General features: G+C 40.1%; 1 protein-coding gene across 6 annotated transcripts in view; it reads left to right on the top strand.

Moving 5' to 3' along the window:
* The first annotated feature begins 778 nt into the window (after window positions 1-778).
* The window catches only part of sugct (succinyl-CoA:glutarate-CoA transferase), a 162176-nt gene continuing 143118 nt past the window's right edge, over window positions 779-19836 (top strand). For 3 of the 6 annotated variants that reach the window (XM_021563086.3, XM_090199929.1, XM_090199928.1), the window contains exons 1-6: window positions 785-1003; window positions 5583-5631; window positions 5840-5913; window positions 7770-7855; window positions 11011-11061; window positions 14377-14497. In XM_021563086.3, coding sequence (XP_021418761.1) covers window positions 868-1003; window positions 5583-5631; window positions 5840-5913; window positions 7770-7855; window positions 11011-11061; window positions 14377-14497 — 517 coding nt within the window. In that variant the 5' untranslated portion in view covers window positions 785-867. Of the gene's footprint in view, window positions 1004-5582; window positions 5632-5839; window positions 5914-7769; window positions 7856-11010; window positions 11062-14376; window positions 14498-19836 lie in introns of all 6 variants that reach the window. The other 3 variants (XM_021563087.3, XM_090199930.1, XM_021563085.3) reach the window with 2 other exon arrangements.

Here is a 19836-nt window from a genome sequence, read left to right as displayed (position 1 = left end):
TAATTTTAAAGACTGCTGGGATTTAAAATGTTGCATTATTGAAATAATATTTAGAGCAATTGTACATAATGGATGGTATTGAAAGGGAACAACAAAGAAAGAACAAAGAGAATGTGAGTTAAAAAGAGGGACTTTTACATCACATCTCCTCATAGTGCAGATATTAATGGTGACATGTGCGACACCATTTCAGCCAAATATTTTATTTAAATAAGTAAAATAAGACAACTATACTTAGCTTTTAAGTATTTCTTACTAAATAATTTCTAAATAGAACGGATAAAATTGATTTTAATACACTTGTGTGAAACCCTATGCCATAATCTTCTACCGGGTACCTGGCACCTCCGGTACTTAAAATGATCTTCCCCTTTTCTAAAAACAACAGTTCATGAAAAAACTAAAAAAGTGTAAACTGTAGCCATTTATTTCCCTTCATAGTTTATTCGACCATACATGCATGACCGTCATTCACCTACCATTTTTTTTTCTCCAAACGTTGCTTTTTGTGTCAGCAATTAGACATTGTTCTTAGCTGGTTCTGCTACCCCGTATTACCCTATCCATGTGGGGGAAGCAGAACCAAGGCGTGGACCCCGAACTTTTCTTGCTGTCTGTGATTGTCTTCTACCTACAGCACTAGACATCACCAAAAATGACTTAATTAAGAAATGAGACAATCATTTTTTTTAAACTGTCTGTTCAAGCACTTCAATATGCAATGGTATTGTGCCGGTAAGAGTGGAATTTGTATAGTGTGTCTTGAACGCACCCAAGAGGAGGCAGGGCTATTCAATGCCTTCTGATAGGCTAGTGTAGGCCTAACACTCCAACACGGACATCGCTCTGAATAAAGACTCCAAAAACATGTCGAAGATACTAACACGCGTCAAGTGCGGTGCATTTGTTCGACTCTTGGCCAGCGGGATTCAACCCTGTATGTTTCGACAACATCAAAGTATTCGCACTAATCTCAGGCGGCTGCTTTCCAACACACAGCCAGGTATTTGAGCTGAGGTGTCGTTTTCTTGTCCTTTACTTGCCTACAAGTACGATAGCGAATTGATGTGTCATTAAACTTCTCGCCGATAGTATGCTGCTATTCAGCAATTATCAAATTGTTGGATGTCCTTATCTAAGTAGGGTCTAAACACCATGAACAAATATTTGATATTGTGTAGTGGACAAATACTGGTAGACTTTTCACTCATCAACATATTGATGACCTAGGACTATGCATGGTTTTAATCAACACGCCGACGTTTCAACAACCTAGCGTTTCTATTGGACAGGTTTAGTAAATAGGGCGGGACCTACCTGAAACTGTCCAATGGAAAACTGTTTGGAGTAACCATTACACCCCATGCCAAGAATTTAGTCACCCATAAAACCGACCATGCGCAGCTACGGGTCAAAACTAATGTTGTTTTTAAACCCTGGATTGCTGATGCTATGTATTGTCCATTGAGAGGCTTTGAAGCCACTGGTTGGACATATTGGCCCTAGTAGGCTCAGTCCTCCATAGGAATAAATGTAATTCTACAGTATTACTATTACATGTTTTAAGGACAAAATTACGTTTTCAAGTATTTTGCAGTATTGGGGACAGTAACATTAGTACAAAAAAAAAACCTTTAAGGATTTTTTAAATATATATTTGTATGTTTAGCTCACATATTGTAATTTAAAAGTATACACTAAGATGTCTGTAATATAATACATGTGTCAAATGAATGTAGACATTAATAAATGCATTTCTATAGCTTCCCAAATCTTTTATTTATTTATTTTATTTAATTTTTTACAATTGAGGAGAACCAATATGGATGTGTGGTGGCTTCAATACAGAGCTCCCTGTCAGTCATTGAGTTTATAGACCCTTACTCCTATGTATATCTGCAGACCACGTTTACTACATGCCGTTCCCACTACCATTGAGGCTGCTAGCAAGCTACGGTAGGACACTGCACACAATGTCCTTTGACCCAGCCCTCCGAGCACTGCTTTCTCACAGTTATTTTAATGGTGCTACACAGGGTTTTTGGTTGTAATTTCAGAAAATGTACCTAAAATATATATGGTGCAAACAGTGGACTGATAGTGTTTCACAGTATTACTTACCTGCCAGTGTACCTGGCTGTGATATTTGCCTAATGATTTCTCCCGCCGGAGCAGCATCTGTTGTCAAAACTGGGAAAGCTGTTCGGCCTTTCTCTGTGTTATCTAGTGTCTGGGCTGATGAGACAGTGGATTGCGTAGTCAGATGGAACAGAGTAAATATTCATTTTAACGTCATAGATTTAGCTGGTGTTAACTTGTGGAATAGACACCGGCTGGAACCAATTAGGATTGGACCCACCTGTTGTATAAATTTAAAACAAAAATTGGTGCATTCAGTTTCTCCTTAGCTGTGTTTGAATACTCATGCTAACAGTACTATTTGTGATGTAAATTGAGAATGTAGTATGGATATAGTTAGTATTCCAAAAGTTAACGGATGTTGTACTACATTTGCCAAAATACGAAGCATACAAGCAGTGGACACTACTTCCTGGTTTTTAGGGCCCATAATGCAATTCTTCACCAAATGGGCGTGGCTTCAACATTTTCAAATTTGAGGAAAATATGCAGCTGAATTCCAACGAGAGCGGATACCAAGTCATTGCTTGAACCAGTTATGACAAATGTTAAGAAAATTTTGAGCAATGTAATAAAGTAATGACATTTCAAATAAGTTACATGTTATGTTGGCTGACAATTTGTTAGTTATGCTATCTTTATGAACCGCATAGCATATCATTACACCAGTATGTACCGGTATGTTAGCTTGCTACCTAATGTTAGTTGGCTACTATTACATTGAACTTGCCAGTATATTAACTATATGCAATCTAACAACTCAATGTTTATTGACTTGATTATTCACGTCATTCTTAGCTAAGTGGTATAATTGTTGTGTGTTCTCAATGGACATTGTGCATTTGGGTGCATTTGTAAATATTTGCTCTGGCTATCTACTCTGATTTCAGAGCACTCTCGTCTGTGTGCCAAAGCGCAGAATAGCTGTTGAATTTACAAACACACATTGGCAAAAAAGCGTAATTAAATTGTTGCCAGCAGCACAGTTACCAACGCTCTCTGCTAGGGCGAGTAAAATGGTCAGAGTGTGGGGTTCTGTTATGTGTCTGGAAGTAGCTAGCCAACTTTAGCCAATTAGCTTGGGTGCTTGACTGCCGTTGGTTGTGAGGGAGGTCAGAAGGCTCGGATCAACCCTACTCCTCGGCCAGAGCAGGCAGTGTGCGCTTTGAACAGGCTGAATTTATGAACACCCACTCTGGCACCCCAGATTGAAATTACAAACACACCTAAAGTCGTAAAATGTCTAGCTAGTAATTTCTTATGCTAACAAGCTAGCAAGAGGTTGCGTAGCAACAGCATCAACTTCTGGTAGACAGGCGAAGCTCTAGTACGCTCAACTGAAAGGACGTCATTTGTTTACAGTATACTAAAATGAACTCAGTATTTAGTATTTACTTTTAGCCAAAAGAGAGACTGGCATGCATAGTATTGCATTTGATATGAACCCTGTGATAGTGAAGAGCAAGACAACTACTCAAACGTCCTGTTTTGAATGGTTAATGCCGAAATAACTTATCAATTTGTGTTTGTCGCATGCGCCAAATACAACCGGTGTAGACTTTACCGTGAAATGCATGCTTACGAGTCATTTCCAACGATTGTTTAACATGAGGAATAAAATACACAAGAAAGGAGCTATGGACTACCATACAGCCTAGTCCTGATTATCCAACCATTTGGATCAGTTATGGGTCTATTAAGGTCCATAAAGGTACTGTAGCAGGCTACTCATAGGGTATATTTTGATCTGTCTCTTTCTCTCAAAATTCAAGGGCTTTATTGGAATGGGAAACATATGTTAATATTGCCAAAGCAAGTGAAGTAGATAATAAACAAAAGTGAAATAAACATTAACAGTGAGCATTACACTAACAGAAGTTCCAAAAGAATAAAGACATTTCAAATGTCATATTATGTCTATAAACAGTGTTGTAACGATGTGCAAATAGTTCAAGTACAAAAGGGAAAATAAACATGGGTTGTGTTTACAATGGTGTTTGTTCATCACTGGTTGTCTTATGGCAACAGGTCACAAATATTGCTGCTGTGATGGCACACTGGTATTTCACCCAGTAGATATGGGAGTTTATCAAAATTGGGTTTGTTTTCAAATTTTTTGTGGATCTGTGTAATCTGAGGGAAATGTGTATCCCTATGGTCATACATTTGGCAGGAGGTTAGGAAGTGCAGCTCAGTTTCCACCTCATTTTGTGGGCAGTGTGCACATAGCCTATCTTCTCTTGAGAGCCAGGTCTGCCTACGGCGGCCTTTCTCAATAGCAAGGCTATGCCCACTGAGTCTACGTAGTCAAATCTTTGGGTCAGTCACAGTGGTCAGGTATTCTGCCACTGTGTACTCTCTGTTTAGGGCCAAATAGCATTCTAGTTTGCTCTGTTTTTTTTGTTAATTCTTTCCAATGTGTGAAGTAATGATCTTTTTGTCATGATTTGGTTGGGACTAATTGTGTTGTTGTCCTGGGGCTCTGTGGGGTCTGTTTGTGATTGTGAACAGCACCCCAGGACCAGCTTGCTTAGGGGACACTTCTCCAGGTTCATCTCTCTGTAGGTGATGGCTTTGTTATGGAAGGTTTGGGAATTGCTTCCTTTTAGGAGGTTGTAGAACTTAATGTCTCTCACACTCCTCCAACATCCCATTTTTAATCCATTCATTTTTTACCGCATTGAGGAACCATCTCCTTTTGACTCCAATTCCATTTTACTTTTTTCTTTTCAGCGGACAAGAAACTCTGAAATTATTGTGAAGATAACTTTTCACGGGCTGTGGTCCTTGTGTAATTGTTCGACGTTATGACTGTTGTGATAAACTTTTTTTTTTGGTGCTTTCAAGACAACCGTGAACTCTGACAGTTCAAAATAAAAAAAATCTCCAGTCGGAGTTCGTTTGATTTCCGAGTTCTTAGTCTTCAATGCACTGAAGTCGGAAGTCTGAGATTTCAGAGTTCTCAGCTGTTTTAAATGGCAGTATTTCTGTTGTGTGCTAGCTTCCTACGTTGAGCGCAAGCTCTCTGTCAGCACTACAATAACTATTTTATTTGACAGATACTCTATATGCCCACGTTCTGGCTATGCCAACCGCTAGGCAGGTAGCCTAGTGGTTAAGAGTGTTGGACCAGTAACCGAAAGGTCGCTGGGTCGAATCCCTGAGCCAACTAGGTGAAAATCTGTTGACGTGCCTTTGAGCAAGGCACTTAGCCTTAATTGCTCCTGTATGTCGCTCTTGATAAGAGTGTCTACTAAAAAGCACAAAGGGGGACTGATAGAACTGCCAAAATGCTGACATTTTAAATCCCGGCATAAGTCTCAGGCCTACCTTGATGTGCTTTATGCTAATCAAGGCATATAGCCCACCAACAGGCTCTATTGTTGCAAGTTATTATGCACCCGGTGCTGTACTAGTCTAACCACTCTATTTGTCTGACGCAGGAGAGAATGTTCGACCACTGGAGGGTGTTAAAGTCCTAGACCTCACAAGGTATATTCACATAGCCTACTCTTTTTTTAATTATTTATATATATATATATAAAAATAAAAAAAATTATACAAAAATGTTCTCATTCAATTATCCAATATAATCTATTGTTCTTCGCTTGTTATCCGTCAGCCTTGAGGTTAGGGAGGTGGGCCAGAAATTGGTTGTCGTTGTGTGTGTGTGTGCATGATCTATTTTCTTTTTTTTCAGGGTCCTGGCTGGCCCATTTGCCACAATGATACTGGGAGACATGGGTGCTGAGATTATCAAAGTCGAGAGACCAGGCAAGTGATGAGACACATTCTGTGTTACATTCTGTAAGGTTTTGGAAAAATATTGATTGTTGTCAGTGGAAAATGTAAACGTGCAGTTACGAAAGGTGCTCACTTGCAACTTCGACACTATCCTAGACTAGAGTATTTGTTGACGTTGTTCTGTTTTCAGTGACTCTGACAATCAGCAGCCACATGGTGTCACTGCTGTGTAAGACTAATGTGAACCTATTTCATGAAGTTTTGTGAATATTTTGAAGGCTCTGTTGGATTGCATCCTTCCTCAAAGTAATCACTGCTGTAACATCATTTGATAGGCGCAAGCAAGGCTTCCACGGCATTGTTTTCACCAATCACGAGTAGCCCTTTAAACTAGCTCAACATAATAAAGCATTTATAATGGATTACTAAATAGTTAAGAATTTCTTAATAATTTCTCCCACATATGTAAATGTTGGTAACCTAGTTATTCACACACATATAAAAACTTTTAAAGTTTTTAATAATGATTCATAACATGTTTAACATGTTTAATAACAGTACACAGCTCACCCTTCTAGAGAACTTGAAACAGACTAACCAGATCTTGTGTCTTGAAGTCGCCTAGGCTAGCTAGTGCTAGCCAACTTCTTTCACCAATTAGCTTCAACCAGCTGTTGTGGAACCATGGCAAAGTCGGTTTGACATTAGATAGCCTAACTCTGGTGCTAGTACCGTCAATAAATTGCACTGTAAATGGGACAATATTTTAATATTTCATTTTTTTGTGGTCTCATTAAATGCTTTCAATATTTGTATATGCATTTCTACAATTTATAGTTGTTTTGAGGTTTTTAAGGCATTTAGATTCGTAGCTATTGAATTTAAAAACATTTTTTCCCTCATGTACATTGTGTAATTTGCCCCTTAGGGACATCGAATGTCCACCCAAATTGACTGTGGGCGTTACGATGGTGTCACATGCAGCTGCACTCCGAATGTATGATTACTTGGGTGCTGCCAGATGTGGGAAGGATTAAAATAAACCCAACACAAGGAAAACTGTTACATTACCCTTCATTCTGTAACATACCATTTGTTTCCTATCTCACAGATCTCAGTTTTGGACGAGACTGACTTTATTTCCACTTTGCATTACATTTTGACAATAGAATAAATGTTTCTGACTCATATCGATGCCACATACAGTAGGCCATTTTCAAAATGAGAAGTTGCTTTGTATGGGCAGTCGTTCTAACATCCTGTGTTGTGTGCATATTATTTTACCATTGAGGCTGTTTGGAGACATTAAAGAGCATCAGGTACTGCTGGAATGTCCAACAATGGCATGTCCATCTTTTTGTGAGAAATTACACTCAAAACATTTATAAAGTATAAAAGGCCCACACTTTAGATGAGGCCACGTAGAAAGACTTAACAAATGATTAGTAAATTGTTTATAAGGACCTATATTAAACGTATTATGAATGGAGTAATGATGAATAAATTATTAATAAACTATTTACTATTAAATCCATAAAATGCTTTTATTACTTGGAGTTATTCTAAAGTGCTTCCCAATCATGTCAGATCAGCAACAACCTAAAAGAAGGGTGGAAGGAATTATGTTTTAATTTAATTAAGAAGGTTTTAAGAAGGATTTTGAACTTTCCTTAGCATAGGCAATGGCGATCATTGGCCAATGTTTCACTGGCATCTTAATAATGTAATGACATGTAATTATAGTGAAATCCATCAGACCTGGGTTCAATTCAGTTTTGAAGCAATTATTATATTGCTTCCATTGCACCAGGAAACCTCAATCAAGCTAAAGTATTTAAAATGATTAGAAATAGTATTTTTTTCTGATTAGTGATCATTTCTGACAGGTGCTGGGGATGACACCAGATCATGGGGACCTCCGTTTGTTGGTGATGAGAGTGCTTATTTTCTCAGTGTGAACAGAAACAAAAAGGTACAACCCTTGAATTTGATCCCATTTTGTTGTGTGACAAAGTCAATTTTTTTTAATGGATTTATTTGTCATTTTATGTAATTGATCTACACACAATACTCCACAATGTCATAGTGAAAATACAATTCTACAAATGTTAATAAATTAAATAACAAATGTTGTTTCAAACGTTTTCACCACTTTTTTATTTTATTTTAGGCGAGCCTAAATCAGTTCAGGAGTGAAATGGATGTCCCCCATGATTTGGCTTAACAAATCATATTTTATTTGACTAGGCAAGTCAGTTAAGAGCAAATTAGTATTTACAATGACGGCCTACCAAAAGCCCTCCTGCGGGGACGGGATAAAAAAAGATATAGGACAAAACACACATCAGGACAAGAGAGACAACACTACATAAAGAGAGACCCACAACAACAAAATAGCAAGGCAGCAACACATGACAACACAACATGGTACAAGCATTATTGGGCACAGACAACAGCACAAAGGGCAAGACGGTTGAGACAACAATACGTCACGCAAAGCAAACACAACTGTCAGTAAGAGTGTCCATGATTGAGTCTTTGAATGAAGAGATTGAGATAGGTGTCCAGTTTGAGTGTTTGTTGCAGCTCGCTCCAGTCGCTAGCTGCAGCGAACTGAAAAGACGAGCAATCCAGGGATGTGTGTGCTTTGGGGACCTTTAACAGAATGTGTCTGGCAGAACGGGTGTTGTATGTGGAGAATGAGGGCTGCAGTAGATATCTCAGATAGGTGGGAGTGAGGCCTAAGAGGGTTTTATAAATAAGTATCAACCAGTGGGTCTTACGACAGGTATACAGAGATGACCAGTTTACAGAGGACTATAGAGTGCAGTGTCCTATAAGGCGCATTGGTGGCAAATCTGATGGCCGAATGGTAAAGAACATCTAGCCGCTCAAGAGCACCCTTACCTGCCGATAAATAAATTACTTCTCTGTAATCTAGCATAGGTAGGATGGTCATCTGAATCAGGGTTAGTTTGGCAGCTGGGGTGAAAGAGGAGCGATTACGAATGAGGAAACCAAGTCTAGATTTAACTTTAGCCTGCAGCTTTGATGTGTTGCGAGGAGGACAGTGTACCGTCTAGCCATACTCCCAAGTACTTGTATGAGGTGACTACCTCAAGCTCTAAACCCTCAAAGGTAGTAATCACATCGGTGGGGAGAGGGGCATTCTTCTTACCAAACCACATGGCTTTTGTTTTGGAGGTGTTCAGAACAAGGTTAAGGGCAGAGAAAGCTAGTTGGACACTGAGACTTATTTGATGTAGAGTGTTTAACACAAAATCTAGGGAGGGGCCAGCTGAGTATAAGACTGTATCATCTGCATATAAATGGTTGAGAGAGCTTTCTACTGCCTGATCCACACTGGAGTTGCTTACCAAGAAGGGTGAATGTTCCTGAGTGGCCAAGTTACAGTTTTGACTGAAACCTGCTTCAAAATCTATGGCAAGACTTGAAAATTGCTGTCTTTCCATGATCCCCAACACCTTGACAGAGCTTGAATACTTTAGAAAAGAATAATGGAAAAATATTGCACAATCCAGGTGTGCAAAGCTCTTACGGATTTACGCAAGAAGACTCACCGCTAATCACTGGGGCGGCAGGGTAGCCTAGTAGTTAGAGCGTTGGACTAGTAACCGAAATCCCCGAGCAGACAGGGTACAAATCTGTCGTTCTGCCCCTGAACAGGCAGTTGACCCACTGTTCCTAGGCCGTCATTGTAAATAAGAATTTGTTCTTAACTGAGTTGCCTAGTTAAATAAAGGTAAAAAAAAAGAGAAAACAAAGAAAAACTGCCAAAGGTGTTTCTAACATGTACAGTGAGCTCCAAAAGTGTTGGGACAGTGACAGTTTTGTTGTTTTGGCTCTATACTCCAACACTTTGGATTCTAAATTATACAATGCCTGTGGTTAAAGTGCAGACTGTCGGCTTTAATTTGAGGGTATTTTCATCCATATTGGGAAAACCGTATAGAAATTACATCACTTTTTGTACATAGTCAAAGAGTGAAATTAACACTCAGTGGTTCAAATCACCACATTATTAGTATTAATAACCAGAGTTATTGTTTTACTCTGTAGAGAGTAAAACATTCCCATCAAAACCACACCCATCATTATCCTATTTCCCATGGTCTACTACAGGAAGAATTTTTTGGGGGGGGATTGTTTTTAATATCTGTTTTTGCATGTACATTGATTGTTTGGTTAATCTTAAAAGCCCAGTGCACAAAAGTTGTAGTAATACTGTGAAAACTATGATAATGCCCTTTTAGTGTAATAGATGTTTGAAAATACCTGTTTTAGCAAAATTATTGCCAGTCCTAGCAGAATTCTTGCATGAGAAATGTATCTTTGCTAAGAAGCTATTTTTGTTTCTTTTTGACCATTTGCAATTGCAAATAATTACAGTAAGGTACTTAATTCTTACCCCAAAATGATTTGATATTGAGATAAAAACTGCTGCGTTGGACCTTTTCTTAAGCTACACAAAGATAAATAACATACCTTTTTCTAAACTAACCCAATCAGCTAGATTTATTGCACCTGTTACTGAAATGGTTGTTCCAGTTTAAATGGTTTAGGTCGTGTCCTTTTTCAATTGTCCTAACCTTGACAGTCATTCTGAATGCAGGTGAATACTATTCCAACTGTTGGATTCTATTGGAACTCTGGATTCCAATAGAATCACCAATCACTTTGCAAGACAGCTTTATGTGACTTGCAGGCCTAATGTAGCCTGTAAACTAGGAAATTCCTAACACCCCTGTGTTAGGGTAAAACTAGGCCATCAAAGTAAGGCCTTATGATGTTCCGTATTGTCAAAGTTTTTATGATAGCTTTCGCCTAGGAACTAGCTCGGTGAAGGCCACAGGACTTAAAATGGATCAAATTCAACAACCATGTCTCTGTCACTAACAAATACGGTCATGGGCGGTAACTCTACTTACTATACTACTACTAGTGTACACAGCTCACTAGATCACATCAGTTACATGTACAAGAAGCAGTGTCTTGTATTGTCACATTGAAAGTTGCTATTGTTTGCTTTACTTGATGTATATGAATTTTGCCTGAAAAATATTTTTTTTTTTGTTTGTTTTAACAATGTATTGATTCTGTCTGTAGAGCGTTGCTGTAAATCTCAAAGACCCAAGAGGAGCCAAGATAATCTTAGAGGTAGGAAGATGATTGGGAATGTGCTATTTCTCAGAATGGTACATTTCATTTGAATTCCACTCACATTGAATGGGCCGAAACAGGCTGCTGTTCTCAAGATCGTTATCAATAAAATTTTGCTAAGGTGCAGAGCATTCCATTTGTCTCTTGGGGTGAAAGGAGACCCGGGGTAGCTCCACCACTGCGTGCCGTTTTCAAGGGATTGTTGAATAAATGATTGTAACAGTGTTGTCTTGTGTTCGAGACCAACTAAAGTGAGATTCAGTTGGTTTTGTAGCACAAATTGGGAATTTGATATTTTTTTACTAATATTATGATTGTCTGTTTGTTTCAAATCTGCAAATTAGTTCCAACGCAGTCAGTTCCACATTAAACTTTAGGTCACCGGTTACTTTGTGTGCTAAACGTGAAATGTTTTTGTTGGTTTGGGAAGTAATAGTTATACATTTCAATTGGGAAATGTTTAATGGTTGTGTTTTTGTATTCTTATGATTGGGACCTACTGGTGTATTATGTCCGAGTTTATGTACTGCTTATGCTTTAACATCATGCTGTGTGTGACTGCTGTCTTTCCATTGGCCCTATGCAGTGGTGTAGGGGTTCCTGGAGAAGTGCGTGTACAAACATTTTTCCAAAAAGTTCCCAAAGGGCATGCCCATCGAAGGAAAGGCACCCTGCGAAGGAAAGGAACCCTTATGTTTAAACAATAAATCACGTTTTCCTATAGATTTTTCAGATTTTCACTCTCAAAATCACACCCTTTTTAATTTTTTTTCTATACTACTTTTTATTTAATTTTTACATTGTATTTTTTTATACGATTTGATGGTTTAAGTCCACAACACTACTTAAACCACACAACTGATTTGATCGACCTCGGGACCTGGCTCCCCAGTGGGTGGTCCTCTGACCACCCTGGCCCATGTCTATCCATGTCAATGCCCCTGATGCGAACAGTGCATGATGACATTTGCGCATCCCACGTAGCCTACTAACCAACACTTCAGACTAAACTTTTTCAATACCTGGTTTGCATACTCATTGTTGCCTGAGTTAGCATTAGATTTTACTGGTGGAAACTGCTTTCCTACCCTACCGGCTACTGATGTCATTCTTCTGTGAGATACTCCATGCCAAAACCAGTTGAGAGCTGCACACTTTTGCTGCCTGCAGATGATATTCCGATGAAACTAGGCTATGTGTGCTGCACTCATGTGAATATATTTAACGTGCTTTGCAATTGTAAATCAAATTTTATTGGTCACAAGCACATGGTTAGCAGATGTTAATGCGAGTGTAGCGAAATGCTTGTGCTTCTAGTTCCGACCGTGCAGTGATAACAAGTAATACAACAATTACATAACAACTACCTCATACTCACAAGTGTAAAGGAATGAATAAGAATATGTACATATAAATATATGGATGAGCGATGGCCGTGCGGCATAGGCAAGATGCAGTAGATGGTATAGAGTACAGTATATACATATGAGATATATGAGTAATGTAGGATATGTAAACATTATATAAAGTGGCATTGTTTAAAGTGACTAGTGATACATTTATTACATCCATTTTTTTATTATTGTGGCTAGAGATTTGAGTCAGTATGTTGGCAGCAGCCACTCAATGGTAGTGATTGCTGTTTAACAGTCTGATGGCCTTGAGATAGTGGCTGTTTTTCAGTCTCTCGGTTCCAGCTTTGATGCACCTGTACTAACCTCGCCTTCTGGATGATAGCGGGGTGAACAGGCAGTGGCTCGGGTGGTTGTTGTCCTTGATGATCTTTATGGCCTTCCTGTGACATCGGGTGGTTTAGGTGTCCTAGAGGGCAGGTAGTTTGCCCCCGGTAATTCCGTTGTGCAGACCTCACTACCCTCTGGAGAGCCTTACGGTTGTGGGCGGAGCAGTTGCCGTACCAGGCGGTGATACAGCCCAACAGGTTGCTCTCGATTGTGCATCTGTGAAAGTTTGAGTGTTTTTGGTGATGAGCCAAATTTCTTCAGATTGTCTGTGTGGGTGGATGTGTACGCCGAGGAACTTAAAACTTTCCACCTTCTCCATTACTGTCTTGTCGATGTGGATTGGGGGGGTGCTCCCTCTGCTGTTTCCTGAAGTCCACGATCATCTCCTTTGTTTTGTTGACGTGGAGTGTGAGGTTATTTTCCTGACACCAGGTTACTTTGTGCATTATTTCTCTATTGTACTACATACTTGATAAGTCGTATAACTACACTACTTTGGGAAGTAGACCTAATGTACTTTTTTTCTTCAACCAATGTAGCCCTACCTAGCGCGCATCCCCTTTAAAAAATGTTTGTTAATAAGTGTTTCACCGTTGCTGCTGACAGACATGATAGGCTACATTGATTGATGGACCATGTCAGTATTGCTAGTAATTAACAAGCTAACAGCCATCTAGTTTATCCCTGGAAATCTAAATATTGTTTGATTTACTAGCCTATAGTGGTGATGGCGGTAGTCCGACTGACTATGTCTACCAGGATGAGGATTTGCCGCCGTCAAGCTCTTTCGATGCCAATGTAGCTCTCTTTCAATTGGCATTGAACATGTTAAGACTCCCAGGAAGGGGCGATACTGATAATCGATAATTGAGAAGAGAGTTGTATTGGATTCAGTGTTTGTGTACCATGTCTCCTAGAGGTTTGATATCAGACCATTTCTTACATGAAAATGTCACTTTGATTTGTCTTGCCTTCCAGGTTACCCACTTGGTCATTTTGTAAATACATATGTTATTTTCTGGAACTACAACATGTACCTATCTCATTGTCGTAAAATGATTAGAGATACACAAATAGTTTTTGCACCCACCATGCGTCGTGTCCGCAATGGTCAGGTGTGATGAAACGTGTATATTTCCGAATGTGCATTGGGAGCTTTAACCGTGTGCGGGCATTCTTGTTCTATACCAATACACGTTTACTATCATGAAAATGCAGTTACTTGCTGTATAACTCTTATCGTTCAGACTATGATCTTCTTCAAGAGGTGACTATATTAAAACCAAAGAGTTATAGCTAACATTAATTTAACAATCCCTTGAAAACGAAACGCAGTTGTCAATGGTTTTAGCGCAGCTGGAGGTGTCCTTGCCCCCCCCCCACAGCAGCCAAATCAAATGCTCTGCACCGCATTGTGACGTTTTATTGATAATCATGCTAGAATGACCTTCGCATTCCATTCCAATCTTTCTCCCGATGATGATATGTGGGTGCATTGACATTGCGAATGACGATTTGGGTGACAATATACAGCACAGGAGAAACCGACGTAATGGGCTGCATTCCTCAGCTTGCAGGGATGTGTGATGTCCTTGTGGAAAACTATCTACCTGGAAAGCTTGATCAGATGGGCCTTGGCTACGACGATGTACACAAAGCAGCTCCGAGACTGGTGTATTGCTCTATTTCAGGTACCTACCCCTGGCTCTGTGCTCATTCCTCTCCACCCAGCTTTCAAATTATCCCAGCATTATATTGAACCCACACCTTTCTGCAACTCCATTTCTGTGATCAACATGTATGAAATATTTAGCATCAGAAAACCGAATAAAGTCTCTGAATCGTTTTGATTGGAATTCCGTTTCCACACCCTGAATGTAATGACCCCGACTTTGGGTTTTAGCTAGTCAACGTGCGTGTGTATGGTGTGGGAGAGCTCTAGTTTATGGCTTGCAAATCCTTAATTGAGGAAATGTAATGACTGGGTGACAATTTCTACTCCATTATGTTGATGCCTCTAAAGAGTGTTTTTTTGTTTGTTTTGTTTTGTATGCTGTCAATCTTTACTATCCATGTTTTCAATTAATTTTGGGACCTTGTGAAAAGGCCCATTTCAGTTTACTGTCTGCATTATTCACTCGCAAAGCAAGTGAGGCTTTATGCGAAAATTGCTCCGTTGCCACACTAATCTGTAACTGATGGCGTATGTCCCCACACTAGAGATTGATTTTGCGTGTGGTCAAGCTGTTAAATCCTGGAATCTTGTCACACTCTGTTCAAAAGCCCACGTCACCGTCTCCTGTGCAGTGATGTCGTGTCACCTTGGCATACCCTTCTGTGTTGAAGTGGTATTGCTATATGTTATCACGGGCCTTTTTGTGTCAAATCAGATCAAAGTAAATGGCTAAAGTTCTCATTGATGGTCACTAGAGGGAGCCTAACACCCTAGTAAACATGTATTCCCCTGGATTTCTAGTTTCTTCAAACACCACAGTGTCAAGATAAAGTGTCGAAATAAAGTGTCAACCATTAGTTCATACCTCCTGTCTTAGTACCCAGATACGTCAGATGTGGTGAGTTGGTTTAAGATTTGCCATTTTATTCCCTGTGGTAAGGAAAGCAATGAATTGCAGATCGTTTTAATTTCCCCAAGTCTTGTTGGAAGGTGACTTATGTTGCCAAATTTCCAAGCCCACTTTCTTGTTAAATGCTGGAGACGTTACCCACGAGGCCTTGGTAAATTGTGGATGGTAAACACTACAGTGAAATTGGAAAGATTTACAATGCTCATGTTGAAATGTTTAATTTAGCTGGATTTAGACAACTTCCTTTTGTGAATCTGTAGCTAATGTGTTTTGATTAGCTTCATGTGGCCTTTGCCTCATAAACCATTTCAGTTTTTTGATGTCTCCAGATATTTATAGAATAGCTTTTTCAACCTTATTTATATCCATACACAGTTTTCAATTTCAAAGTTGTTTTAAGTGTTCTGATCTTTAATTTGAGCAGACCACCTAGCTCTTTTTTTCAGTATTAAGCCATTAAAGTTCCAGGATAAGACACACTTTTAGGAAAATATACATTTTATCGATTTCCCTTCTTAGCTTTATGCTGCAATCAAGTGAACAGGAAACCATTTATGCCTGTGACAGTTTAAAATACATTTTAGTTCACTTAATGAACGTGCTTGCTTTATGTGCAGTGAGCCTCTTGCAATGATGTCATCATTTGATTTATTTTTGCTTATTGGTTGATTGCCTTGGAGAAATTTAGTGACCTCGTGGCAATTTTGAGTAGCCATATTTTATTATGATTTTTTTTTTCTTAACTAAGCAATAACACATGGGGTATGATTGCTTATGTAATCTTTCAGATCCCAGTGATGGCGCATATCGGCAGTCCCACTCATGGAAACGACTTGCCCACTTTGCAAAAGACTCGGCAGTTTTAGTGTCAGAAGTGGTTGAAATCTTCCAATATATTTAGCCTGCTGTTTCTAAAAACGACAAACTGTAGCCTTGCATGTTTTGTCCTTGCCAGTAACTTTGGCATTGCCACCCAAAAATATACACTGCTTAATAGAATATTGTGTATTTCTTTTTCTTAAAAGGGTTATGCAGACACACATAGTCAGGCTATGTTGTGACCTCTGTACAGGATGCTTAGCTCCTTACAAAACATGGCTTAAACACTTTGTGGCCACACGTCTGCCCAGTTTTTTCCAAGAATCTAAGTCGAAGACCGTGAAATATGGTTCGATTTTTTTATTATTATTTTTTCTCCCCCTGGAGTGCTTATTTTGATTGGGCTGCAGTGGCTATAGCGTAGTACACGTAAACACTCCTGATTTTCTTCTGCAATGTCTGTTTTTTGGCCTCAATCAAACAAGACCTATATTCCTTTTCCCTGTTTTAGTTAGTTCGTGTTATGCAACATACTGTATGTTTTCAATATATTCTTTAAAAAACATCTATGTCTGCATAAGGTGGGACCTTGTAAGCTAAAAGTTACTTGCTATTATTTAATTAATTACGTCTTGAGCTGACACATCTTAGTCCCTGAAATCGGATAGTAGGCTGTTTATAGAAAAAAAAATATGTTGTTTTTATTGTACTATATAAAACTGTTAGAAATATAAGTATGACATATGGCTGGTTTCAGCTTGCCGCTGTGCTTCAAATTATGTGCATTATACTGTAGTACAGTGGATGTCAGCGATACTACATTACCTAGTTTCATAAGAATCCCTGCTAAATTTTTATTTTTAGCAGGGTCTTGTAGATGACATGGAGCCAGTGGGTTTGGCGACCAGTGGGTTTGGGGACGAGTATGAAGCGAGGGCCAGCCAACGAGAGCGTACAGGTCGCAATGGTGGGTAGTATATGGGGCTTTGGTGACAAAACGGATTGCACTGTGATAGACTGCATCCAATTTGTTGAGTAGGGTATTGGAGGCAATTTTGTAAATGACATCGCCAAAGTCGAGGATTGGTAGGATGGTCAGTTTTACAAGGGTATGTTTGGCAGCATGAGTGAAGGATGCTTTGTTGCGAAATAGGAAGCCAATTCTAGATTTAACTTTGGATTGGAGATGTTTGATATGGGTCTGGAAGGAGAGTTTACAGTCTAACCAGACACCTAAGTATTTGTAGTTGTCCACGTATTCTAAGTCAGAGCCGTCCAGAGTAGTAATGTTGGACAGGCGGGTAGGTACAGGTAGCGATCGGTTGAAGAGCATGCATTTAGTTTTACTTGTATTTAAGAGCAATTGGAGGCCACGGAAGGAGAGTTGTATGGCATTGAAGCTTGCCTGGAGGGTTGTTAACACAGTGTCCAAAGAAGGGCCAGAAGTATACAGAATGGTGTCGTCTGCGTAGAGGTGGATCAGAGACTCACCAGCAGCAAGAGCGACCTCATTGATGTATACAGAGAAGAGAGTCGGTCCAAGAATTGAACCCTGTGGCACCCCCATAGAGACTGCCAGAGGTCCGGACAACAGACCCTCCGATTTGACACACTGAACTCTATCAGAGAAGTAGTTGGTGAACCAGGCAAGGCAAACATTTGAGAAACCAAGGCTGTCGAGTCTGCTGATGAGGATGTGGTGATTGACAGAGTCGAAAGCCTTGGCCAGATCAATGAATACGGCTGCACAGTAATGTTTCTTATCGATGGCAGTTAAGATATCATTTAGGACCTTGAGCGTGGCTGAGGTGCACCCATGACCAGCTCTGAAACCAGATTGCATAGCAGAGAAGGTATGGTGAGATTCGAAATGGTCGGTAATCTGTTTGTTGACTTGGCTTTCAAAGACCTTAGAAAGGCATGGTAGGATAGATATAGGTCTGTAGCAGTTTGGGTCAAGAGTGTCACCCCCTTTGAAGAGGGGGATGACCGCAGCTGCTTTCCAATCTTTGGGAATCTCAGACGACACGAAAGAGAGGTTGAACAGGCTAGTAATAGGGGTGGCAACAATTTTGGCAGATAATTTTAGAAAGAAAGGGTCCAGATTGTCCAGCCCGGCTGATTTGTAGGGGTCCAGATTTTGCAGCTCATTCAGAACATCAGCTGAGCAGATTTGGGAGAAGGAGAAATGGGGAAGGCTTGGGCGAGTTGTTGTGGGGGGTGCAGTGCTGTTGACCGGGGTAGGAGTAGCCAGCTGGAAAGCATGGCCAGCCGTAGAAAAATGCTTATTGAAATTCTCAATTATGGTGGATTAATCAGTGGTGACAGTGTTTCCTATCTTCAGTGCAGTGGGCAACTGGGAGGAGGTGTTCTTATTCTCCATGGACTTTACAGTGTCCCAGAACTTTTTTGAGTTAGTATTGCAGGAAGCAAATTTCTGCTTGAAAAAGCTAGCCTTGGCTTTTCTAAATGCCTGTGTATAATGGTTTCTAGCTTCCCTGAACAGCTGCATATCACGGGGGCTGTTCGATGCTAATGCAGAACGCCATAGGATGTTTTTGTGTTGGTTAAGGGCAGTCAGGTCTGGGGAGAACCAATATCTGTTCCTGGTTCTAAATTTCTTGAAAGGGGCATGTTTATTTAAGATGGTTAGGAAGGCTTTTTTTTGTAAATATCCAGGCATCCTCTACTGACAGGATACCCTGGCCAGGTCGATTAGAAAGGCCTGCTCGCTGAAGTGTTTCAGGGAGCGTTTTACAGTGATGAGTGGAGGTCGTTTGACCGCTGACCCATTACGGATGCAGGCAATGAGGCAGTGATCGCTGAGATCTTGGTTGAAAACAGCAGAGGTGTATTTAGAGGGCAAGTTGGTTAGGATGATATCTATGAGGGTGCCCATGTTTAAGGCTTTGGAGAGGTACCTGGTAGGTTCATTGATAATTTGTGTGAGGTTGAGGGCATCAAGTTTAGATTGTAGGATGGCTGGGGTGTTAAGCATGTTCCAGTTTAGGTCGCCTAGCAGCACAAGCTCTGAAGATAGATGGGGGGCAATCAGTTCACATATGGTGTCCAGAGCACAGCTGGGGGCAGAGTGTGGTCTATAGCAGGCGGCAACGGTGAGAACTTGTTTTTAGAGAGGTGGATTTTTAAAAGTAGAAGTTCAAATTGTTTGGGTACAGACCTGGATAGTAGGACAGAACTCTGCAGGCTATCTTTGCAGTAGATTGCAACACCGCCCCCTTTGGCAGTTCTATCTTGTCTGAAAATGTTGTAGTTTGGAATTAAAATGTCTGAATTTTTGGTGGTCTTCCTAAGCCAGGATTCAGACACAGCTAGAACATCCGGGTTGGCAGAGTGTGCTAAAGCAGTGAATAGAACAAACTTAGGGAGGAGGCTTCTAATGTTAACATGCATGAAACCAAGGCTACGGTTACAGAAGTCATCAAAAGAGAGCGCCTGGGGAATAGGAGTGGAGCTAGGCACTGCAGGGCCTGGATTCACTTCTACATCGCCAGAGGAACAGAGTAGGAGTAGAATAAGGGTGCGACTAAAAGCAATAAGAATTGGTCGTTTAGAACGTCTGGAACAGAGAGTAAAAGGAGGTTTCTGGGGGCGATAAAATAGCA

Source organism: Oncorhynchus mykiss, chromosome 15, assembly GCF_057628025.1.
Source record: "Oncorhynchus mykiss isolate SJ-2025 chromosome 15, ASM5762802v1, whole genome shotgun sequence".
Taxonomy (NCBI): domain Eukaryota; kingdom Metazoa; phylum Chordata; class Actinopteri; order Salmoniformes; family Salmonidae; genus Oncorhynchus; species Oncorhynchus mykiss.
This window is presented reverse-complemented; position numbering and strand designations above follow the sequence as displayed.